General features: G+C 33.9%; 1 protein-coding gene across 2 annotated transcripts in view; it reads right to left on the reverse strand.

Annotated features, from left to right (window-relative positions):
- AHR (aryl hydrocarbon receptor) overlaps positions 1 to 19,195 on the reverse strand; it is a 60,270-nt gene that overhangs the window by 20,456 nt on the left and 20,619 nt on the right. For both annotated transcript variants that reach the window (XM_057371634.1, XM_057371633.1), the window contains exon 3: positions 1,817 to 1,932. In XM_057371634.1, coding sequence (XP_057227617.1) covers positions 1,817 to 1,932 — 116 coding nt within the window. The remainder of the gene's footprint in view (positions 1 to 1,816; positions 1,933 to 19,195) is intronic.

Genomic DNA, 19,195 nt, shown 5'->3' on the forward strand with positions numbered 1-19,195 from the left:
GTAATTGYRAAATTTTTCRTTACTGGTGAGAATTAAGTTAAAAACTTAGAGGTCAWCATTTGTCTTGCATGTTTTATTGTAAACTTGCTTAGAATGTAACAGATTATGTATTTAAAGTAATAATTTGAAATAATTTATATAATTTCAAAAGAAATGTAGTTTGATATTAATAAAGGCACAGTTATGACATTTATGTGTTTGATTGCTACATCCAGAATATATTGAATTGGCAAGGCAGTTTCTATGTGGGAAATTAAAGACAATTGAAGACAAACCTCKGATGAACAAATAAAAAACAGTAGGGTGTATATTCATATCCCCTTGGTAAAACAAAAAATAGTAGGGAGATAATAAAAGAGAAATGTTCATCATCARTTACAAGTTATTGACACCAGTGTAACACAAAAGACTTCCAAGTACAAGTGGAAGAATTTTATCAATATTTACAACTCACTGATTCCCACTATCTTCTAGAAAATTCCCAATTTCATCACACTCATGACTTCTTACATTACCTAAGAAAACTCTATCTGCATATTCATTCTCATTAATTTTTTCACATATATAAAATATTTACAGAACAAACTCATTTAAGAAATTCCGTTAATTTAGTTACTTCCCAAGAGGGGCAGAATTTACAGCAATAACTATGTCACCCATTTAATTTTCATTCTGGAAAACAGTTTACTCATATAACTGCCACTTGTAAGTCATAAAAAAACCCCGTGTATTTCAGATTAAATAGATGCCTCCACTATGAACCATATATTTTAGCTTTTTAGGGTTTTGTCTGTTTGAAAGAAAGYCCTTCACTGGTAGTAACTCCATAACAATTCTTTGTCATACTTTATTAAGGTTAGAAAATTAAATACATGTCGTAATTTTTTAGTTGGTGAGAAAATAATTTTCAACTGGATCACTCAAAAATAATTGTTTTGTGGTATTCTTAGAMCCTGTTTTAATTTCTAGTCTTTGGACACTGAAATTCATTTTGCTCTAAGCAAACAATTGCCTGTGACCAAGTAATTTGCCACTTTTGATAGATACATCAAAAGTGAAACCTGTGTGGAAGACAATCAACATATTTCAAGTGAAGTGGCAGGTTTCATTAAAATCTATGTTTTGAAACTAATTAGAACATTGTAATACCTATATTAGTAATTTCTTGAGCTTAATCTGGACTTAATAGTATATAATTATCCACATGCTTTGATACTCTAGGACATTAAAACAGACTATATAATTAAAAAAAAACCCACACTTTTTTATTAATACTTTACATTAGTCCATATAAAAGTTATTCAAAGTATTTTAAAATTTGTCCTGAATCTACACTATGAAAACTGAGCCCTTTCAAACCACTGAAAAAGCAAGATATTTCAGCAAGTCCAAGTTCTTTTAAGGAGAAATTGTTTCTTTTTGATAATTAGTCCCCAAATTTACAACTTAGTAGATCAGTAAATTAGTAACTTAGCAGGCCCTTATAAAAACTGTTTCTTTATAATAACATCTTTAGTAACAACAGATTCCAAGAGATGGGAACTGCCCCCTCTAATAAATGGAACTGCCCCCTCTAATAAATTACTTAGAAACATTGAAGAGTTTCCATATCCTAACATCCACTCTAAAGTCACAACTATCAAAGAAAATGCTAGAGCTGTTTAATATTACCCTGAAGAAAATGAGGAAAGAATTAGAAAATGTCTGGTTTTTTATTATCAATGTTATCAGTGAGCATCTAGTGTGCTAAATACAGATCAGTTTTTTTTTTTTTGTAATTTAAATCTTCATATGATATGTCTACTGCAAAACATACCTGCAATAGGAGTTCTCCTTCCAGGATCTGCATCCCTTCTCCACTCTTTCCTGTTTTAGAGGATTCCTGAATGCCATTTCTTTCTGGTCTGGTAGAGTTAGAAGATTTTAATGCAACTAGAACAAAGAAAAGAAAAGAGAAATTGAGCAATTCTCACTAGTGAGYAATTCTAGTGAGCAAAGGCTCACTAGAAATTTAGGTAATGATGTGCTATTTTGTGTAAGAAAAAAATGTATTTAAATATATATATTATATATATATATATATATGTAATGAATTCAATCTACTGAGTTTTGTTTCCATGTCAAACTTTTTCCTTACATTTAGAATTTATCCCCAAATTTGCCATACTTCTTTTTTCTATACTGTAACACTTTCACAACAAAATCAGTATTATTTCAAAACCCAGTTCTCATTATTTTGTATCTTTTTTCCTTCTTTTCCTTCCCTTTAGTATAAGACTCACTTCTAGTTTGTCACTCTTGTGACAAACAAAGGGCACTTTTGTTTACATAGGCCAACCTCCTACAAACTGATAACARCTCTGTGTCAAAGTATGAAAATACTTGCACTTATTCTTATCCCACCTAATTTCAGACATCAAACTATGGTTAATCAGACAGATAAACCTGCTCTAGACCTAAAGCTCCCTTTAGGGAAAGGAAGGAAAGAAACACAAACCCTAAATACACGCTACATATTAAAAACACCTAACAAAACAAAGAAAGGTATTTCAAACAAAAATATGGGTGTGGYTATTTTCTGTCATAGTTAAATTTTAACCTTTTAAACAGCTAAGCACTATTTCCAATTTCAGATAAAATTCTATAACAATGAATCATCATCATTCAGAACACAAATATATCCAAGTGAAAGAAAAAAATTCACTCAGACTAAGAGATGAAGAATCAGACCATATTGCTATGAAGTTCCTGAAAGACATTCCCATCTCTGCATCCTTCTAATAAACAAGATGCTGTCAAATAAAAACTACATWCTCAATGATCATCCATAACTCAGAATTTACCTACTTTTTACCATTCMAAAAAAGAGGGRAAAGAAAAAAAAGAGGTCTTCAAATCTGAAATTAGTCTGAGTAGGTCTGCAGTGTCTAAAYAAATTAAAATTAYTTGAGCAATTGTACCTTAAAAATTTACCATAAAACTAAAGACCTCCAACCCCAAAATTTCTAAGCTGCAAAGCATTGATAATAGAATAAAACCTATAAAAACAGCTGCACTTCTGTAAAATGTGAGTTTCTCATAATGATGGGATATTCACCCAAAATTCCAAGTGATTTTTCAATCTTCTGAAAACCTTAATTTTTCCACTGCTCAGAACTTGAGTCATGAATCCTGAAGAACTTCTGTCCACTCACTTTCAAACTACGTTAAATGATATTTTACACTATATATATGTAACTGAAAGATCAATKATGCCTTTCCCCTTTTTTTAAGCTATTATGGCAGCTAAGAACTTTCAAGCCAGACAGTTTTCATTAAAATATACCTCAAAGGCACCACGGAGGAAAAACGTGTTCTAAAGAGACATGAACTAATTAATCAGATCAGAATGTATCTAAGGGTTTGCTTTGAAATTAAACCCTTAATGCTGTTCTTCCTACAAGGTAGTCAAAAAGTCCTGCAACAGGCCACACAGAGTTGCAGCTGTAAATTCATGTGACTGGATTATGTAGCCAATTTTTTTTCTGAACATTATTTCAAAAGGATATATAGAATATTCACTAAAGACCTCTGAAGTCAACAGGCAATAGAAGAAAACTTTGATTTATATTGTATGATTATTGTAAAAGTTCATATTCAGTTGTGAGAACTGCGAGTAAAGACACCTAATCACGTTTGCCATTCTGCAAAATACTATGTAATTATACTCAGGTGGGTTTTTTCTTTTTTAATGTCTGATGACATAACATACTGTCTGATAGATAAAATCTATACCAGTTAACACAGCTCCTGAGTTCAAAAATAGCCAATGCATGGCTATTTCCTCCTAACTTTCAAGGTACACAGGAGGTATATGTGAAATTAAACTTTTTGTGAATTGAAACCAACACCTTTTGCAGAATTCAGAATGTGGAATCAAGCTGCTTACAACTAAGGCACATGGAGAATTGCCAACAATCTGGATTATTAAAAATGGAAGATACAGTGAAAATTAGAGCTGTATATCCATCACTGAGTATACAACTTCTGAAAAAAAGGAAACTCAATAGTTCATTACTTTGTAATACTTGAATCACTGAATTAAACAGAATTCATTTGGGCCTATACCCTCTTAATTTTCTGCCACAGAAAATAAAAACATGAATACTCCCACAGAAAAAAATTGGAAAAATCTAGAGTAGACATACTCTAGAGTAGATTCACTATCAAATTACTTCTCAGAATTTTCGACTAATAACTTTAAAACATCAAAATAAAGCAAAGTTGTTCATACTTGTTAAAAAAACAAACAAAAACTAAACAAATAAAAAACCTCAAAATCAAAAAGCATCTGTTACACAATTTTACAAGGAGGGCTGGATTGTAAGCACCTGTTTTCCAAATAGGTTATTGATTGTCATTTAATCCTATGTCCAGCAATAAGCATAATTTCCTTTGCTTAGACTTCCCTGATTTGAAGTACAAGATGAATCCCAAGACAACTAGTGATTTTCCTAGACATTAAAAAAAAAAAAACCTGATACATTTGTCTTATGACTGTGGAATGTTTGAGCACCCAAAGCAGCAAATGTAAAAGACAGTTGCTTTTACATTATMTCTACAAAGATAAATTAACTAACAATGGTTACATCAGTATTTATCAGTTTCTTATCTCTGGTTTTAACCATTGCAGTCAGATGACAAGACACTTCTATGGAGATGTTGCATACKTTATTAGACTAACAGTATGGAAAAAAGAGGCATAAAAATACTTCTTCAGGTCTGAAGCAGAATTCTAGCAATTGAGTTCTAACTACTGCCAAAAGGTATCTTTCATTTTAAAACAGCGTAAGTAGTCATAAAAAATTATTTTCAACACCTAAGGACAACAGGTATGAAGTGCTCTTCCTTCTTTCCAGGGACCAACAGTAAAAATTAGAAACTGCATGAGTTATAAGCAGCTTGCTGAATCATTTAATAATTCATGATAGAGTAATTTCATTAATTATCTGCTGAGATAATCCGAGATTATTCTAATATGAGGAAAATTATTGAAAAAAAAAAGTCTATCCACCATCTCATTTAATCTCTATGCTGCCATCCAAGAGAGGCTCTAGTCCAAGATGGAAAAGGCCTTTTTCACCTCCAAACACCTGATCTCTATGGTTTATATTTGGTAGGGATGCTTCCTGCAAGCTTCAACCCACAGTGACCTCTTCCTTGCAGGCAGTCACTCCTGTTCTCAGTATGAACCTTTTCTTTCCTCACTTCCTCACTTGGCAGGTAGCTGCTCTGATGTCCCAGCTCCATTATTTCATCCAGTTCAGTTTGCAAAATCAATCACCATGCAGCCATCTGTAGCCACCAGAGCCCCTTCAACAGGAATCCTGTAAATGATGGTTCCTTACTCTCCTTACCAGAAGTTACAACAGAATCATAAAATTGTCACAGAGCAAGGTTAAGTATACTGTAATGATGTACTTGAGATGGCCCTGCCTCTACTAATTGTTGCAAAGTTAATAAAGCAACTGGAGATGCAGAGAACTCAGAATAATATACATATTAGCAACTATCTATCCAAGGTTTTGATCAGCATTCATGCAGAAACCTGATTTAACACATAAATACTTGAATTGTCAAATTTACTATTACTTTAAGAAAAAATACAGATAGTTAAATTACTTAAAGTAAGAGAGAGGCATTCAAAAACTGTTCCACTTCCCTTMATCATGAAAGAAGTGACATTCCTTCTACACTTATACAAATATTCAAAAGAAGTATCAGTAAAAGTGAAATCTAAAAAAATGCCTTCAACCTGAATGCGGCTAATATCTTATATAATAATCAGATGTCTGGCCATAGAATGAGAGTAGCATCCACCAGTGAGTATCAGGACACTGTCAATATTCAACTCAGCCAAACCAAATTTATTACACTGTTTTCCTTAAATCTAGAAGTAACTAAATTTAGGGGAAAGTACTTTTTTTTTTCTTTTTCAAATTATCAGAAAGAACAAAGTAAACAAGAGAAAAACAAATAAAAGGGGGTTGTTTTCTGTGTTGAGTGAATAAAGAAGCTTTTCTGACCTAAATGCACATTTATGGTTTCAGCCGTGAAGTCTGGAGAGATTTTTCTCCATTGAAATCTGAGCATTCCCACACCAAATGTCTCTTATTATCAAAGGAGTAAAAAAACATATGATTAAACTTTCCATCTCAAAATTCATCTAATCCAGCCATGTGTTATCAGAGTGCTGAATACAAACTGTTTCAGCAAGTGCTGATTGAAAAGCTTCATGGAAACCATACCAAGGTACTACATGTTTAGAACCTTTTCTTTTTCCTACCTTTTCTTCCCCAAAGAAAAACACAGCAAATTGTTTTAGAGGAATCAGGGTAACTCACTCCAGAGAGGTGTAGAGAATATCAAGATGTCAAATTTTAAACAGACCATTTAAAATCACATTGAAATGCAACAAATTTCTTTGAATCAGACTCAAGATAATTTCTACTTTTAGGTGAATGATCTGTCCAAGTCTAACACTATAGTGAAGCAACACTTGTCTATTATTGCCAGTATATCACTAGCACATCAGTCATGCAGTCCTGGAATTTAATCTTAAAGAGCTTCTCAGAGCTGCTTTAAATCAAATCTTGGCACCGTTTCCAAAATTCGGCCAAACAGGTCAAAGTTTGCAGTCAAAGCCAATTGAGACTGTTTCATAACCTTTTCAGCAGATTTATAAATTCTACTTGTCTGTTCTAGATTAGTGTACAAAAACAACAGTTCTCTTGAGGGGGGTGGTCTTGCTTCAGCAACAAATTCTAAGCTTCAACACGAAGGTCACCAGCCAACACAAAGACAAAGACGGGACTACTGAGAAAACAGTAGTTTAATATTAACTCTTGCCTAAATCATTAACATAAGCTAAACTGTTTATACTGGTGAAAGATCCATTTTAAGTGGGAGAAAGCTTATATATACACAGCCGTGTATCTACATGCAACCTTATCTATTTCCATTACTTAAGATTATATAAAACATTTTGCATCTGCAATCTCTGACACTGCAAAGGCAAAAATGTTTATGATAGTTAAGTAAAACAAAGCAAAAATGCAATGAATTATTTCTCTAGGAAGATAAAAGATGCATTGACTTCGTATTTTGTAAACAGCTACACTTCTGGATAGCAAAAACTGTACATTTTATTAATGAAACTTGTGAAGAATTGCTCTGTATTTAGAGAACCAAGAGAAAATAAACACAATTCAGAATAACCATAACTTAGTTATGTTACATGAGGCAAGATTTACTTCTGTTTGGTTGCACTTACAGGCAAAACAAGTTACATATGGAGGAAAATTTTTCACTGTATTTTGCATAGTTACATTTCCTACATTTTCATTTATGATTCTGAATAATTGTCAAGATCGATTTACATTGGGTCTTCTTCCTTACATGTCTGAAGACTAAACAATTTAAGAGTAATCTCTAGGTAAAGTGTATTACAAATTATAGTAGAGTTTCTAAATTACAGCAAAGTGTGGATGGATGKAGGGATGTATAACAATGTGTATTTTCCAGTACTATCAAAACTCCAAAATATTAACACATTTAAAAAATGTAAAAAAAATACATCACTTTTGTGGCAGAGTACAGAGCACTATCAGAAGAAAACACTTTGTAAAAGTAGTCCTGGAAGTTGAATAATAGGATTTCGTAAATATAAGCAAGATGAGAATGAAATTGTACATTTGGTAGTGACTAGTAACAAAGGATACCTTTTTCCCCCTAAAGCATCAATGAATGCACCTAATGATTACCGTATTGGAACTGCTTTCAAATAATAAATTTTAAAGCAGAAAAATTGCCAATAAAATATATGTAGCAGCTGCCTTTACTTTCCATAAAAAAAATATAGTTTAACAAACTAGTAACAACCAACCTTCAGCCTTAGAAGGTATGGTACATTTATTAATATGCATATTTTCCTACATATTTAGGAAAAGCTACTGAAAGAACAATAAGCCACAGAAGACAGGTATTTCTTGGTTTGGCCTCAAAGAAATTATTCATTGTTTAATAGAGAGAAAATGGCGTGAAACAGCTACCACAAGAGCATAAATCATACCACCATGAATACTTTCAATGAAACAAYAGTGAGCTATGGTTGGTGAAAGAAGAAGAAAAGATATTTAGGGAGACTAAAACTTTTACCAGAATTAGTTCTAATGAGAGAAATAAAAAATACCACAGAAAGAAAACTGCAACCCCCAAACCAAACCAAACCAAACCACTAAAACATTAACCAAAAATAAAAAAAATGAGAAAAATAAAAAATACCACAGAAAGAAAACTGAAAAAAACAAACCAAAAAAAAAAACAAACACCCAAAACCACCACAAAACAAAAAATAACAAAAAAAAGCAACAAAAAAACCCCAACCAACAAACAAACAACTTCAAAACAGAAAACCTCAAAACAAACAAACAAAAACCCAAAATACCAAACAAAAAAAAGGTCTGCAGATTTATTTCTACTATTTAAAAAAGGAGAAGAGAATAAGGGTAAGTGGTCAGGTCCTGGGCAGTTCCTGGCTGTTTGAGAGTCAATAATTTAACTGCTGTACAGATACAGATAGCTTCCTGATTGCTTACTAAATTTCTAGAAATCAAGTATTTCCAAGTGTGCAGATTTTGTGACTGAAACCAGAGCCCAGCAACTCCATAGATCTGCTCTGGACACACTGCAAGTTCCATGGATGTGCATCCCCTCATTTCCAGTCATCCAGTAYTTTCCTTTTAACCCAAATTCAAATCGAGTAAAATGCACACTCATCAGCTATACAATCAGGCACGGCAGAGAGAGCACAAGTCTATTTACCTGTGAGGATGTTCGAGAATAAAATGAATTTTTTTTCAACAGGAGAAGAAATGTAGGATTTGCCCAAAAAAATGCTTAGGCCAAAAACAGAAAAAAGAATTTTTTTATCTCCAAAGTAGAGGATTCCAAWGGTTAAAAGTGCCTTAATACAAAATATTTCAATAGAAACTGTTGGGAACCTTTAGTGGCTGCTACCAAAGCAACCACTACAGTATAGTCATATGTGTTTGCTAGTCTGTGGGGAAATATTGACACTTTTGCCATAATAAAGATAAAGAAATTTCAAAATTAAGGTTCTGTTAAGAATCCTACTTCAACATTTCAGAGACCATGGATAAAAACAGACCTACAAACCAAAAATAAACCAGTAAATATTCTGCCAGCACTGGACTGAAATTACTCAAGGTACAGCTCCAGAACTTCCCAAGGGCCCCGCTGTACTTACACTTCAGACATGTCTTCATACATATTTTACACTCAACAASAGAAAAGCACAGAAGTGGTACACATTACTTGAACTGCTGAAGGAGTCTAAAATAGTCTCTTCATTGCAATCAATATATAACAAACATACAAGAGGAACAAAAGCAGCACACAACATTTTTCTCAATGCCAAGTACCATGGTTTTTGAACGTGTGATATTTCAGATTTGCCTAACAAAAGCCATCTAATTTTAAAATGACCTTGTGTTTCCCCTACTATACAAAGAAGGTCCAAAGACAAAATATTATTTTTCATTTATCTGTGATCAAATAATATGCTTAAATAATTTAGCATGAAAGCTATTTTTGGCATAAGGAAGTCTGTTGCTTGCCCTTTCAAAATTGACATGTCTGTGAGTTCAGATCAGTTCTACTCTGTTTCCAGGTCTATGGCAAGGATACCTTTCCAATTCCCAGAGTTATAAATCATAAAACTGACAGAAACTTGGCAGGAGTATCACCTTTTTTTCTACCTAAACTTCAATCAAATTTCATTGGCCAAGACTCAAAGGGAGCCACAAATTTCCCAGAAATTACATTTCTGAATCACAAGATTACTTATAAGATAGTAAATGAGTACGCAGTTTTACTGGAGGGCAAAAAAGAAATAATTTTTGTCTAAATCTAATTTTTCTGCTTGGTAAAACTTACCAACACTAACGACAAACAAAAACAAAAAAAAAACCCTTTAAAAAGTTTTAAAACCCTATCCTATGGCTTTTGTTGATAAACTACCATATCCTAGACTACTGYAGCACTTTAATTCCCCTTGCTTTATATTTTGTACTTGAACGCACTATTTGAATATGTATTTTCTGAAGAAAAAGATTTTCATTTAACTTTGCAATTTTTGTCATTTAAATAATCATTAAACTGTGTATACAGAAAAAAATACAAACCCKTACCAGCTACTTTTCAAAATATCTTGAAGTTACAAAAGGTGAACCAGCAAGTTAGTAACTTATTTGCTGTTTTACAAGTTGTGTGTTTAATGAACAACAATTTAAATTCTAAATCTTTAGATTAGAATTTATAACAAAACGGGATATATTTTAATAGTCTGTTATACAGGAAAGTCATTGTTCTACTAAATGCATGACTACATATATAAATACTAAACAGGAGGAAGAAAACCATAAACTCTTTCTTTCTAGCATGTGAAATATAAGAAAACATATATGCAACATYTCTAAGTCTTCCTGGCATTATTTTTATACTGGCAGAAAGCCTCTTAGAAGAAATGAACCCTAACCTCAGACTYCTATGGAAAGCTGAATAGGTAACAGCAGGTAACCAGGACAGGAATTAGATCTTACCTAATGAGTTTATGATGGGCTAAATGTATAACAACTTCCTGAGTCAGAACTCGGACAAGATAATAGGTTTCCACTGTTATTTTGGAGAAATATCCAAAACTTCATAGTTAAACATCCTAAAGGAATGATGTTTAAATTGCAACAGCCTGCAAAAGTGGTAGCTGTSTTTCCCCAGGGCTTCAGTCATGGCAGAATTTTAAGACAGCAGAACTCTGCTTCTAAAAGTGAGGAAGGCAACAAACAGTGCAGAATCTGTGGATTAGATATATTTTTCTCACAGTAACAGCCAATATTCTACCTTTCAAATAAATATAGGATTATAAGACACACTACAGTGGGGCACCCATGGAGATACATACACGGGGCAGGCTGTGTGGTAGGCAGGCAAGAAAGGCTGAGAAGCTGAAGACAAGGAGGAAGTCATCAAAAATATGCCTAAAAGTTGAGAGGATGGATGGTTTTGTGGTTCTGACATCATCTTCCTGTGCGTTGTGGTGGAAATCATACAGGCACTGTACACTTCATTTCCTTAACTATGAAATTAGAACAGGAGCACTTCAGCTCCAGCAGTGCTGCCAGGATAAGTGCAGTAAAGATGTGGAAGTTCAGATTCTCTAATTGGGAGAGTTTCAGTGCCCCATATGAAAATCATAKTAGATTACACACAGTTTAAAGCTTATTATTGCACAGTATTTCAGTATCAACTTTCCTGACAATTATGGTTTGCTATGCTGAATGGTAAAGTTTATGAATTAAAGACCTATGAATGGTTATACTCTCAATATAACAAACAAGATAAAAATTTCAATGGCTTTCTATGTAGAAAGCAGAAAAAGGGAAAAAAGGTAAGACTGGATTTTATCCCATTCACTTTTATTGAAGACTGTGCTTAGGAGGTCGCACAGGACAGAGGTCTGTATTTCTGATCTAGCATCAGAAAACAGAAATAGCAACAGCAAGCATTATATAACTTAGGTTGCCAAGGGTTAGACTGTGACGCAAAAGAAAACTATATTTTATTCATTACGACCCCAAGGAGGAGGGAAAGAGAAAGGCAAGGCATGCTGCAAAGAAGGGGAACTGGAGCACACAGACAAAACTGGAAGAAGAGAACTTGGGGATAGCAGGAACCTCTGCTTCTGTCATCTGCTCTCCCTCACAGGGATTCATTTCACAGAGGGCCTGTTCTAATCTGTCCACAAACAAACCTGATATTAGTGGTCTGATAAAACCACAGACAAACCATGGGTGAAAATTTTGCAAAGCTTATTCCATTAGCTCTAACATTAGAGGATTTCATCCTAATAAATATTTYAAGTATTTCATACTTTAAATATTAAAACACCCCCTAGATACAATGATTATTAACACAAGCTTACTAATGGAACAACTCATTTACTCATCCTTAGGAAACAACTGCTCAATTTAGCCAGACATGTATAAGAGTAAACCTGAAGCAAAACAACATTTTCATTATTATGTTACCAGGTACATCTACCAGTTCTCACAGACAGAACCTTTTATTCAATACCATTAAATATTTTAATGCATTTTATGGTTTTAGGATTCTAAAATCAATATACACAATTTTACTTATTATTAAWTAATCACTCTAGTTAAGGTTCTATTCCCAATAATTGTAAATACAGAAATGATACATCCCTTTGATAGCATGYTTTTCAGTAAACCACAAGGCACATAAAATTTTCTTCATATTTTTAATGCTTCTATTCCACTTTTAATAAACTGCTTCAGAAATCAAGACAGATACTTCAATGCTATTCATTAAACATCACCACTTAATTGACCCACAGATACACATACACACAGAAAACTCCTGCCTTGATGAGATTGCCCTGGAGGGCAACCACACACAAAAAACYGATGAGTGATAGTATCAAGATTTGAGTATCTTGTTGCAGTTTCATGCTTTAAGAAGAACTATGTGGCTTGTGTGGACTGGCAGAATTTTTTTGGTTGGGGGTATTGASGGTTTGGGGGTTTTTGTTTGTTTTCTGTTTGTACTGTGGGGAAATTTGGGGTTTTTTGAAGCTGTCTAGAAATACAAAGATTGTTCTGAGAATCTGACAGCACAAGRGACCTCTTTRGAGYTGTGACACTAYCTGGCCATGGAGCTCATAGGTAYCCWTRGCGTKTTGYTGCAGTATCTTTGAAGCTGACAATRCTACAGCACAATTTAAAAGGGATTTCCCTCTACTTACACATAACTTTGTTCCACAGTTTTACAGAAAACATRGGACTTTGCTAGATGCACAGAAAGAATTGACTCTTCATTTCACACACATTCCTTTCTTGTCTGAGAATTCCATATATTCTTATTTCTAAAGAAACTTGGACGTTTGAAAGGCTGTACATAAGTAATTACCATTTCCTCTCAAAATGCTTTCTCAAGCATGTTCAACTTTCACTGCACCTGAAATGCCATTAAAAAGCTAAGCTGTAAGACGCAATGTCTTAAAGGGGACAGAGCAACATTTTCCGACAAGAACTGCCGTTACACCTGAGAGGGACCACATCACCACAGTGAATATTTAGTTAAATCTCAAGAATATTTAGTTCTTCCTCTTTTTTCTTTCTGTCCTCACTGACATTCTAGAAAGGTTTATTTTGCTTATTTTACTAAAAATCTGCAAATCTCTGGTGACTATTTTATCATGTCCAGCTTATGTCCTCCTGTGATAACACTGCCCATTAATGTTTAACAGATCTTCTCCCTTTTTGGTATTACCCTACTTGGTACATTACAGACAGCAATCACAACCCCTAGCCTGCATTCTGCCACGCACAACACGACAAACACAATCATCTCCTGTTATATGTACTCTCTGGGGCTTCTTTGTCCCTGTTCCTGTAACATTCATAAGACCCTAGCTTGATTTTACAAACTAAATGACATCTCTCAGATTTTCTGCAGAATCTCAGTTGTTTTAAACTCAATTTGATAAACAGAGTAACCCTGCTTTACAGGAATGTAGCCTTCAAAATTATCTCCAAGATCACTTCAAGAGATTCTACCAAAATCTTCAGAACAGAGAAACAAAAGACAGCCAAATCCAACCTAATGAAAAGCCTTCCACATCACTTGTTTTAGTCCCATCAGAAAAGCTGAATCAAGAACAACTACAAGTTTACAAAAATACTTATCAGTATTTATTAACCGTAGCTACTGAASTGAAAAACATTCTTAACATTTTAGTTTAGCCAGTTATTGTCTGGCTCCCAGACTTGTGAAAACAGTTATGTAACAGGAAACACTGCTTTAACATGCACAATTCAATAGAGATGGACATGGCTCTAGGCCAGAGCACTGCACAACTCCAGAAGCCCAGATCTGCCTAAAGGGCCTGATACATGAAATTTGGGGTTTTATAGCAAGTATGCTATTTGGAAAACTCCCAATCTAAATAYTATATATATTTCAGTTTCATAATTCCCACCATGCAGAGCTGCCATACCTCCCCCTCTGGATGGGACAGAATGGCTTGACACCCACTTCAGCCTGACCCCAAGCAYGGAGCAGAAACTGGATTTGTCCTGGCTCTTCCCCCACATGGCATAAATTCAGCTGCTTCTGATAGATGGTAGCTGCTGACTCTTTTACAGGTCTGAAGAAAAATGCATAGCTCTTTTTTGCATATCAGGATATCAACCCAGGTTTTATCCACTCTTCTGGAGGTTCCCACTCCTTTCTCTTCCACTGTACAAAAGGTCTTAAAGCTGTGGGTACAGGTAATACCTGCTCTTCCTGCTGAAAATTATCTACCATACAGAAAAGAATAAAAAAAAAAAAGTTTCTGAAGTCTGGAAGGTCAAATCAGAAAGCATGTTCCATCTGGGGCACCAACCAAAAGGGACAACATCAGTCCCTGGTTCAGTTCCCAATAAGAGRGCCATTCCACTCTATTACGGGATGGATGGGAAATGCATAATCTAGTCCAGAAACCTCAGTTTTCAAAAGACTTTAGATSTAGTAAGGTAATAAAGAAAAATCAGAAGTCATGTAAAAGAGWGCATACTGAATTAATCTTGACAGCACATTTCTTATGTTATAAAAAGTGTTTTTTATAGGAAAGGCTACAACATCAGTGAGGATATCTGCCCACAGAGTGGACACTGCAAAAGAGAATTGGCAATCACTGATATTGGCCTCCACACATAGGAAAGAGAAACAGAAACAAGCTTAGAGCCAAAATTTGATTGCAGTTTTATTTATAATAAATGGAATAATGTGCATATATTTGCCTGTGAACACCTGCATGATATTAAATTTGTTTTCACAGTTACACAGATTGTTCATGTTCTTACCAAGATAAATGTACTTTGCTTCAAAATTTCAGTTAGAAGTTTGTGCCATGGCTTTATCAAGCATATTCAGATTCATATTAGAGTAAGCACAAATCAACTCATATTTTAACGGTGCCATCTGTCACTTTTTTTTTTGTATTCTGTTGCCAAAGCAGCAAAAGATCAAATGAAATAAAATCTAAACATGAGGTTTCATTTACCCTGCCACAAGAAATAATTTTCAAGGTGGCAAAGACAGATCTGTTTGATAATTATGTATTTTCTGCTAAATTGTTCCATATGCTTAGAATATTTGGGAYTTAGCCAGGAAGAAAAGTATAATCACTTATCATAGTTGAGCAGTTCCACCCCAAAATACACATCAAGTTATCTTTGTGAAGCTGATTYTTAGGTAAAAAGGTTTACATTAACTATTTCTTTCACTATGTTCACCAGAAAAAAAAACAACTCACAGTTACAGAAATATAAGCATTTAGCTTAACAATTTTAAATGTAAGTTAATAATGCAAAAATACTTTGAAATAGTCTATTGATAATTCCACTCAATTGGCTCCATCTGCTTTGCCAAGCCATTTGAATTATTAATAAAAACATTTATAAATATGTTCCTCTGACAACTTTCATTAATGACAAGATAGATTTTTATATAAAATAATCCAGTTGCAACTATTCACCATATTTGTTTAATCTTTTCATAGAAATTAAGTTTTGCTTCCATATTTAAGACATTTGCTTTAGTTTTAAAATTAATTCATCAAATTAAAAATTAGCTTTGATAAACCAGAATGAGAATCTATTATTAGTCTTAATATGTTAGTGAGGAAGATGCATAAAGGACAGATGAAAAGATGACACAGAGCACTCTGTGGGATTCAGATGGTGAGTGTTWGCAAGAGGAACTCCACTTCCTTCCTGCATCCCAGCCCTTTGTGCAGGAGGATGCTGAACTCACAAAGACTGTTTTAATTAGAGGTTATAAATTACACCATATTCTGATACTAACTTTTTAAAATATATATATATATTGCAGCTATGAATTGTTTTGTAGAAATAAGTACAGATTGATTCCAGGCACAACTTCATACTAATTGCCCTGACCTTACAGTACAAAAGAGGTAAGAGTAACATGAGAATTTTTGGCAAAAGTACACACATCCCCMTTACTGCCTTGCACATGACCATTTTTGTAACATTACTGCCAATCGTAATTTAAGGATTTAATTTTACCATTATTTAATACAACACATGAATTTATAAAATGACATAGAAGTACGCTTCCATTTCTAAGYAGTTTTCATCTCTGTTGGAGAAGAGCTTGCCTACAAGCACATTCTGGACATAGTTTAATAATTCTGCAGTTCAGTTTCAGATATCTGCATTCCAAATTTATATAAAGTGGGATGGTTCTTGTAGCAAAACACAAGTAATAAGAAGGCAAGAAATGCAACGGTTCAAAGAAAGGAGAGTTTGGTTTAGGAAGGGGAGACAGCCCTCAAACCCTTTCCCCCAGCTTGCCTTTCAACCCAAGAGTGGACATTGTTCACTCTACAGATTGGATAGATTTAGCAGAGAACATATTTGCCTTTAGGTTAGGACAGCTCACAGCATACAATGCTCAAGCAAACAAACCCAGTGATTCTTCTTCAACACAGTGAGCAGTAAATCACCACAACTCAACATTCACAGCTAGCTCTGCAGCCCTGGCTGAAGCTGGGCAACAGCTAATGCAAGCCAGGAGCCCAAATAAAGTTTAGCAGAACATATATAGTAACATCAGCAGCAACCTCCCTATTTWACAAGCCTCCTTTACATATATCAAATATTTGCAAATGTGATGGCCAAATATTARATGCCACTGCATCCAACATTACATTTCACAAAGAGTAGAAAAGTACCATTACTATCTTTTCACTACAAATGCTAATATTCCATAACCAGTTCTTAATTCTCCCTGACCCAAACATTCAATTAAAWTAACAAGACTGTGCAAGGCATTGGAAAGGTTAATGATTTGTGTTATTTTACCAGTTTAAGAAAAGTTAAATGAGTCTATGCTTTTTCAGATTTGTGGTACAGGTTTATACACTATTCAGCAAAACAAAATTCACCCTGSTAAAAGTATGGCTGGTCTTTCAGGTATGTTTAAACACAAAAATTCAAGTGCCAAAGGAAATTTAAAAGGTTTATTACTGGTGATGACTATGCTAATGTGTGAGCAGAGGAAGCTAATGACCTGTACAGGGATAAAGTAACAGATGGGATGGACATGGTCTGTTTTGCACAACGGATATACACAACTTCTGAGATTAACTGATCTTGTTCAGTCTCACAAAAAAACAGACACAAAATAGCCAGGTATTCCTTCTGCAGGACAGCTTGGCTTTGCAGAAAAGGTAAAAAGTATCTCTATGAGCTTTCCTAGTCTACTTCTAGCTTTAACAACAAAAGAAGTTATTAAAAAATAGTGTCTAACTTACTAGAAATAGTATCAGATTTATTTTTCTGCTCTTCATGCACGCTGTGAAAACTATTGATACTTGTCTCTCTCTTCAAACATAACTGGGATAATTTAGGGGCAAATTATAAATAAACCTATAGGGAATTCAGTAAAGTATTTCTCATGAAAGGAACTACGGATGTTTAGTTAGTAGTGTAGCAATTCACAGCTTTCTGCTTTTATGTACCAAATGGCATTTCCATCCTTAGATCCTAGTGCCAAAAAAAATCTACTATTTCATTCCAAACATTTAGCAGTATTACACTATGCATGCATAAATATAGAGCTGCCAGCCTTGTAGAATAAATTCAAGAAAAAAATACTTTACATCCAACCTAGAATCAGCTTACTCTGCAAGCAAAACAGCAAAAGCTTCTGCTCTAAGCAATTCATCCAGCTCATAAAACAAACAAACAAAAAAAATCAGAACTGATTACAACTTGAATTGTTGCATGGCATAAAAATACAAAAATAATCACCTTTAAAAAAATAATGTATTATTGGTATCTCTTAGTTCAATTTATCTTATGCATGTAACTTTCTTATACAGAATCTCTAAGTGGAGTGACAATCTTTCAATTAAATTTGAGTAACATGTACTCCATCACCACTTTCAGAACGTAGACATTAACATTTATTTTCAGAGATGGACACAAAGGTGATGTTGCAGCAATCTTATATTTGATCTTACTGCATCAGCTAACAATTTACCAGGCTGAGATTCCTTTTTGAGTTACTAGAAATTACAAAATTATCATTTAAGTGTAAATTGCTTAAGGTTATTAGCAATGTCTTAAGAGGAAGAGAGTTCAGTTTGTTGCCTTAATATAATCTTACTGAAGTAGATATCCCATTACACTTTTTTTTTTTTAATTATTTTGTAGGTAATTTTTTTGACAAAAGAAAATGTCACTTTTTAAAACTTGTTTATGCTTTGGCTCCTACTGATTACAATGTTCAATATCAGAAGCAAACCATAAAGCTGTTGAAATACAGAACTGATTCCCTGAACATCTCAGATGCTGCCATATGAGCTGCATCCTGTTAAGTTTTAAGTTTCTGTTTAGTGGAGATTAAATTGCCCAGATTATATCTTAGTAGTAACACTGAAAGTGATAATCTTGAATACAGATCTTCCAGAGAACCTTCCATACACCTMTAAGTCTGAAGTATATCTATGCACATTAAATGGTATGTTTTGTATTTTAAGAGTTCCTTGAATGTGGAGTTCAAAATTSTGATGTGAAGAAGGTTCTTAATAGCACCTACTGGGTTCTTCYATCAGAGAAGGCAAACAGAAAGGAAAGAATCTGGTCGACATATAAAGTCAATAAACATCTATATAAAGACAAGAATTCCTATCAGGGAGTCCCAGAAGGATCCCTGTAAGAATCATGTAGTTGTGCAGACATCACCATCATGAAACCCCGAGTTAGAGTATCTGAAAATGTCTAAAATGCAAGTGTATTATCACTGCTGTACCTCCTTAAAAAAAMCCCATAACATAAAGAAATTGAAGCAATTTCTCCAAAAGTCTCTTCCATTTGTTTTAACATGTCTCTACTTTGATATGGCTTTAATATGGCTATAGAGTGGAGTTATCTAATGCACACAAAGAATCTTCAGTATACTTGAAAGATACTTCAAATACCTCAAGTATGAAAATATTTATATACAGTGTAAATTCTGTGTTGTATTTTCATCTTGAATG

This window comes from Malurus melanocephalus, unplaced genomic scaffold (assembly GCF_030028575.1).
Source record: "Malurus melanocephalus ecotype Western Australia unplaced genomic scaffold, MMel_1.1 scaffold_150, whole genome shotgun sequence".
Classification (NCBI taxonomy): Eukaryota; Metazoa; Chordata; class Aves; order Passeriformes; family Maluridae; genus Malurus; species Malurus melanocephalus.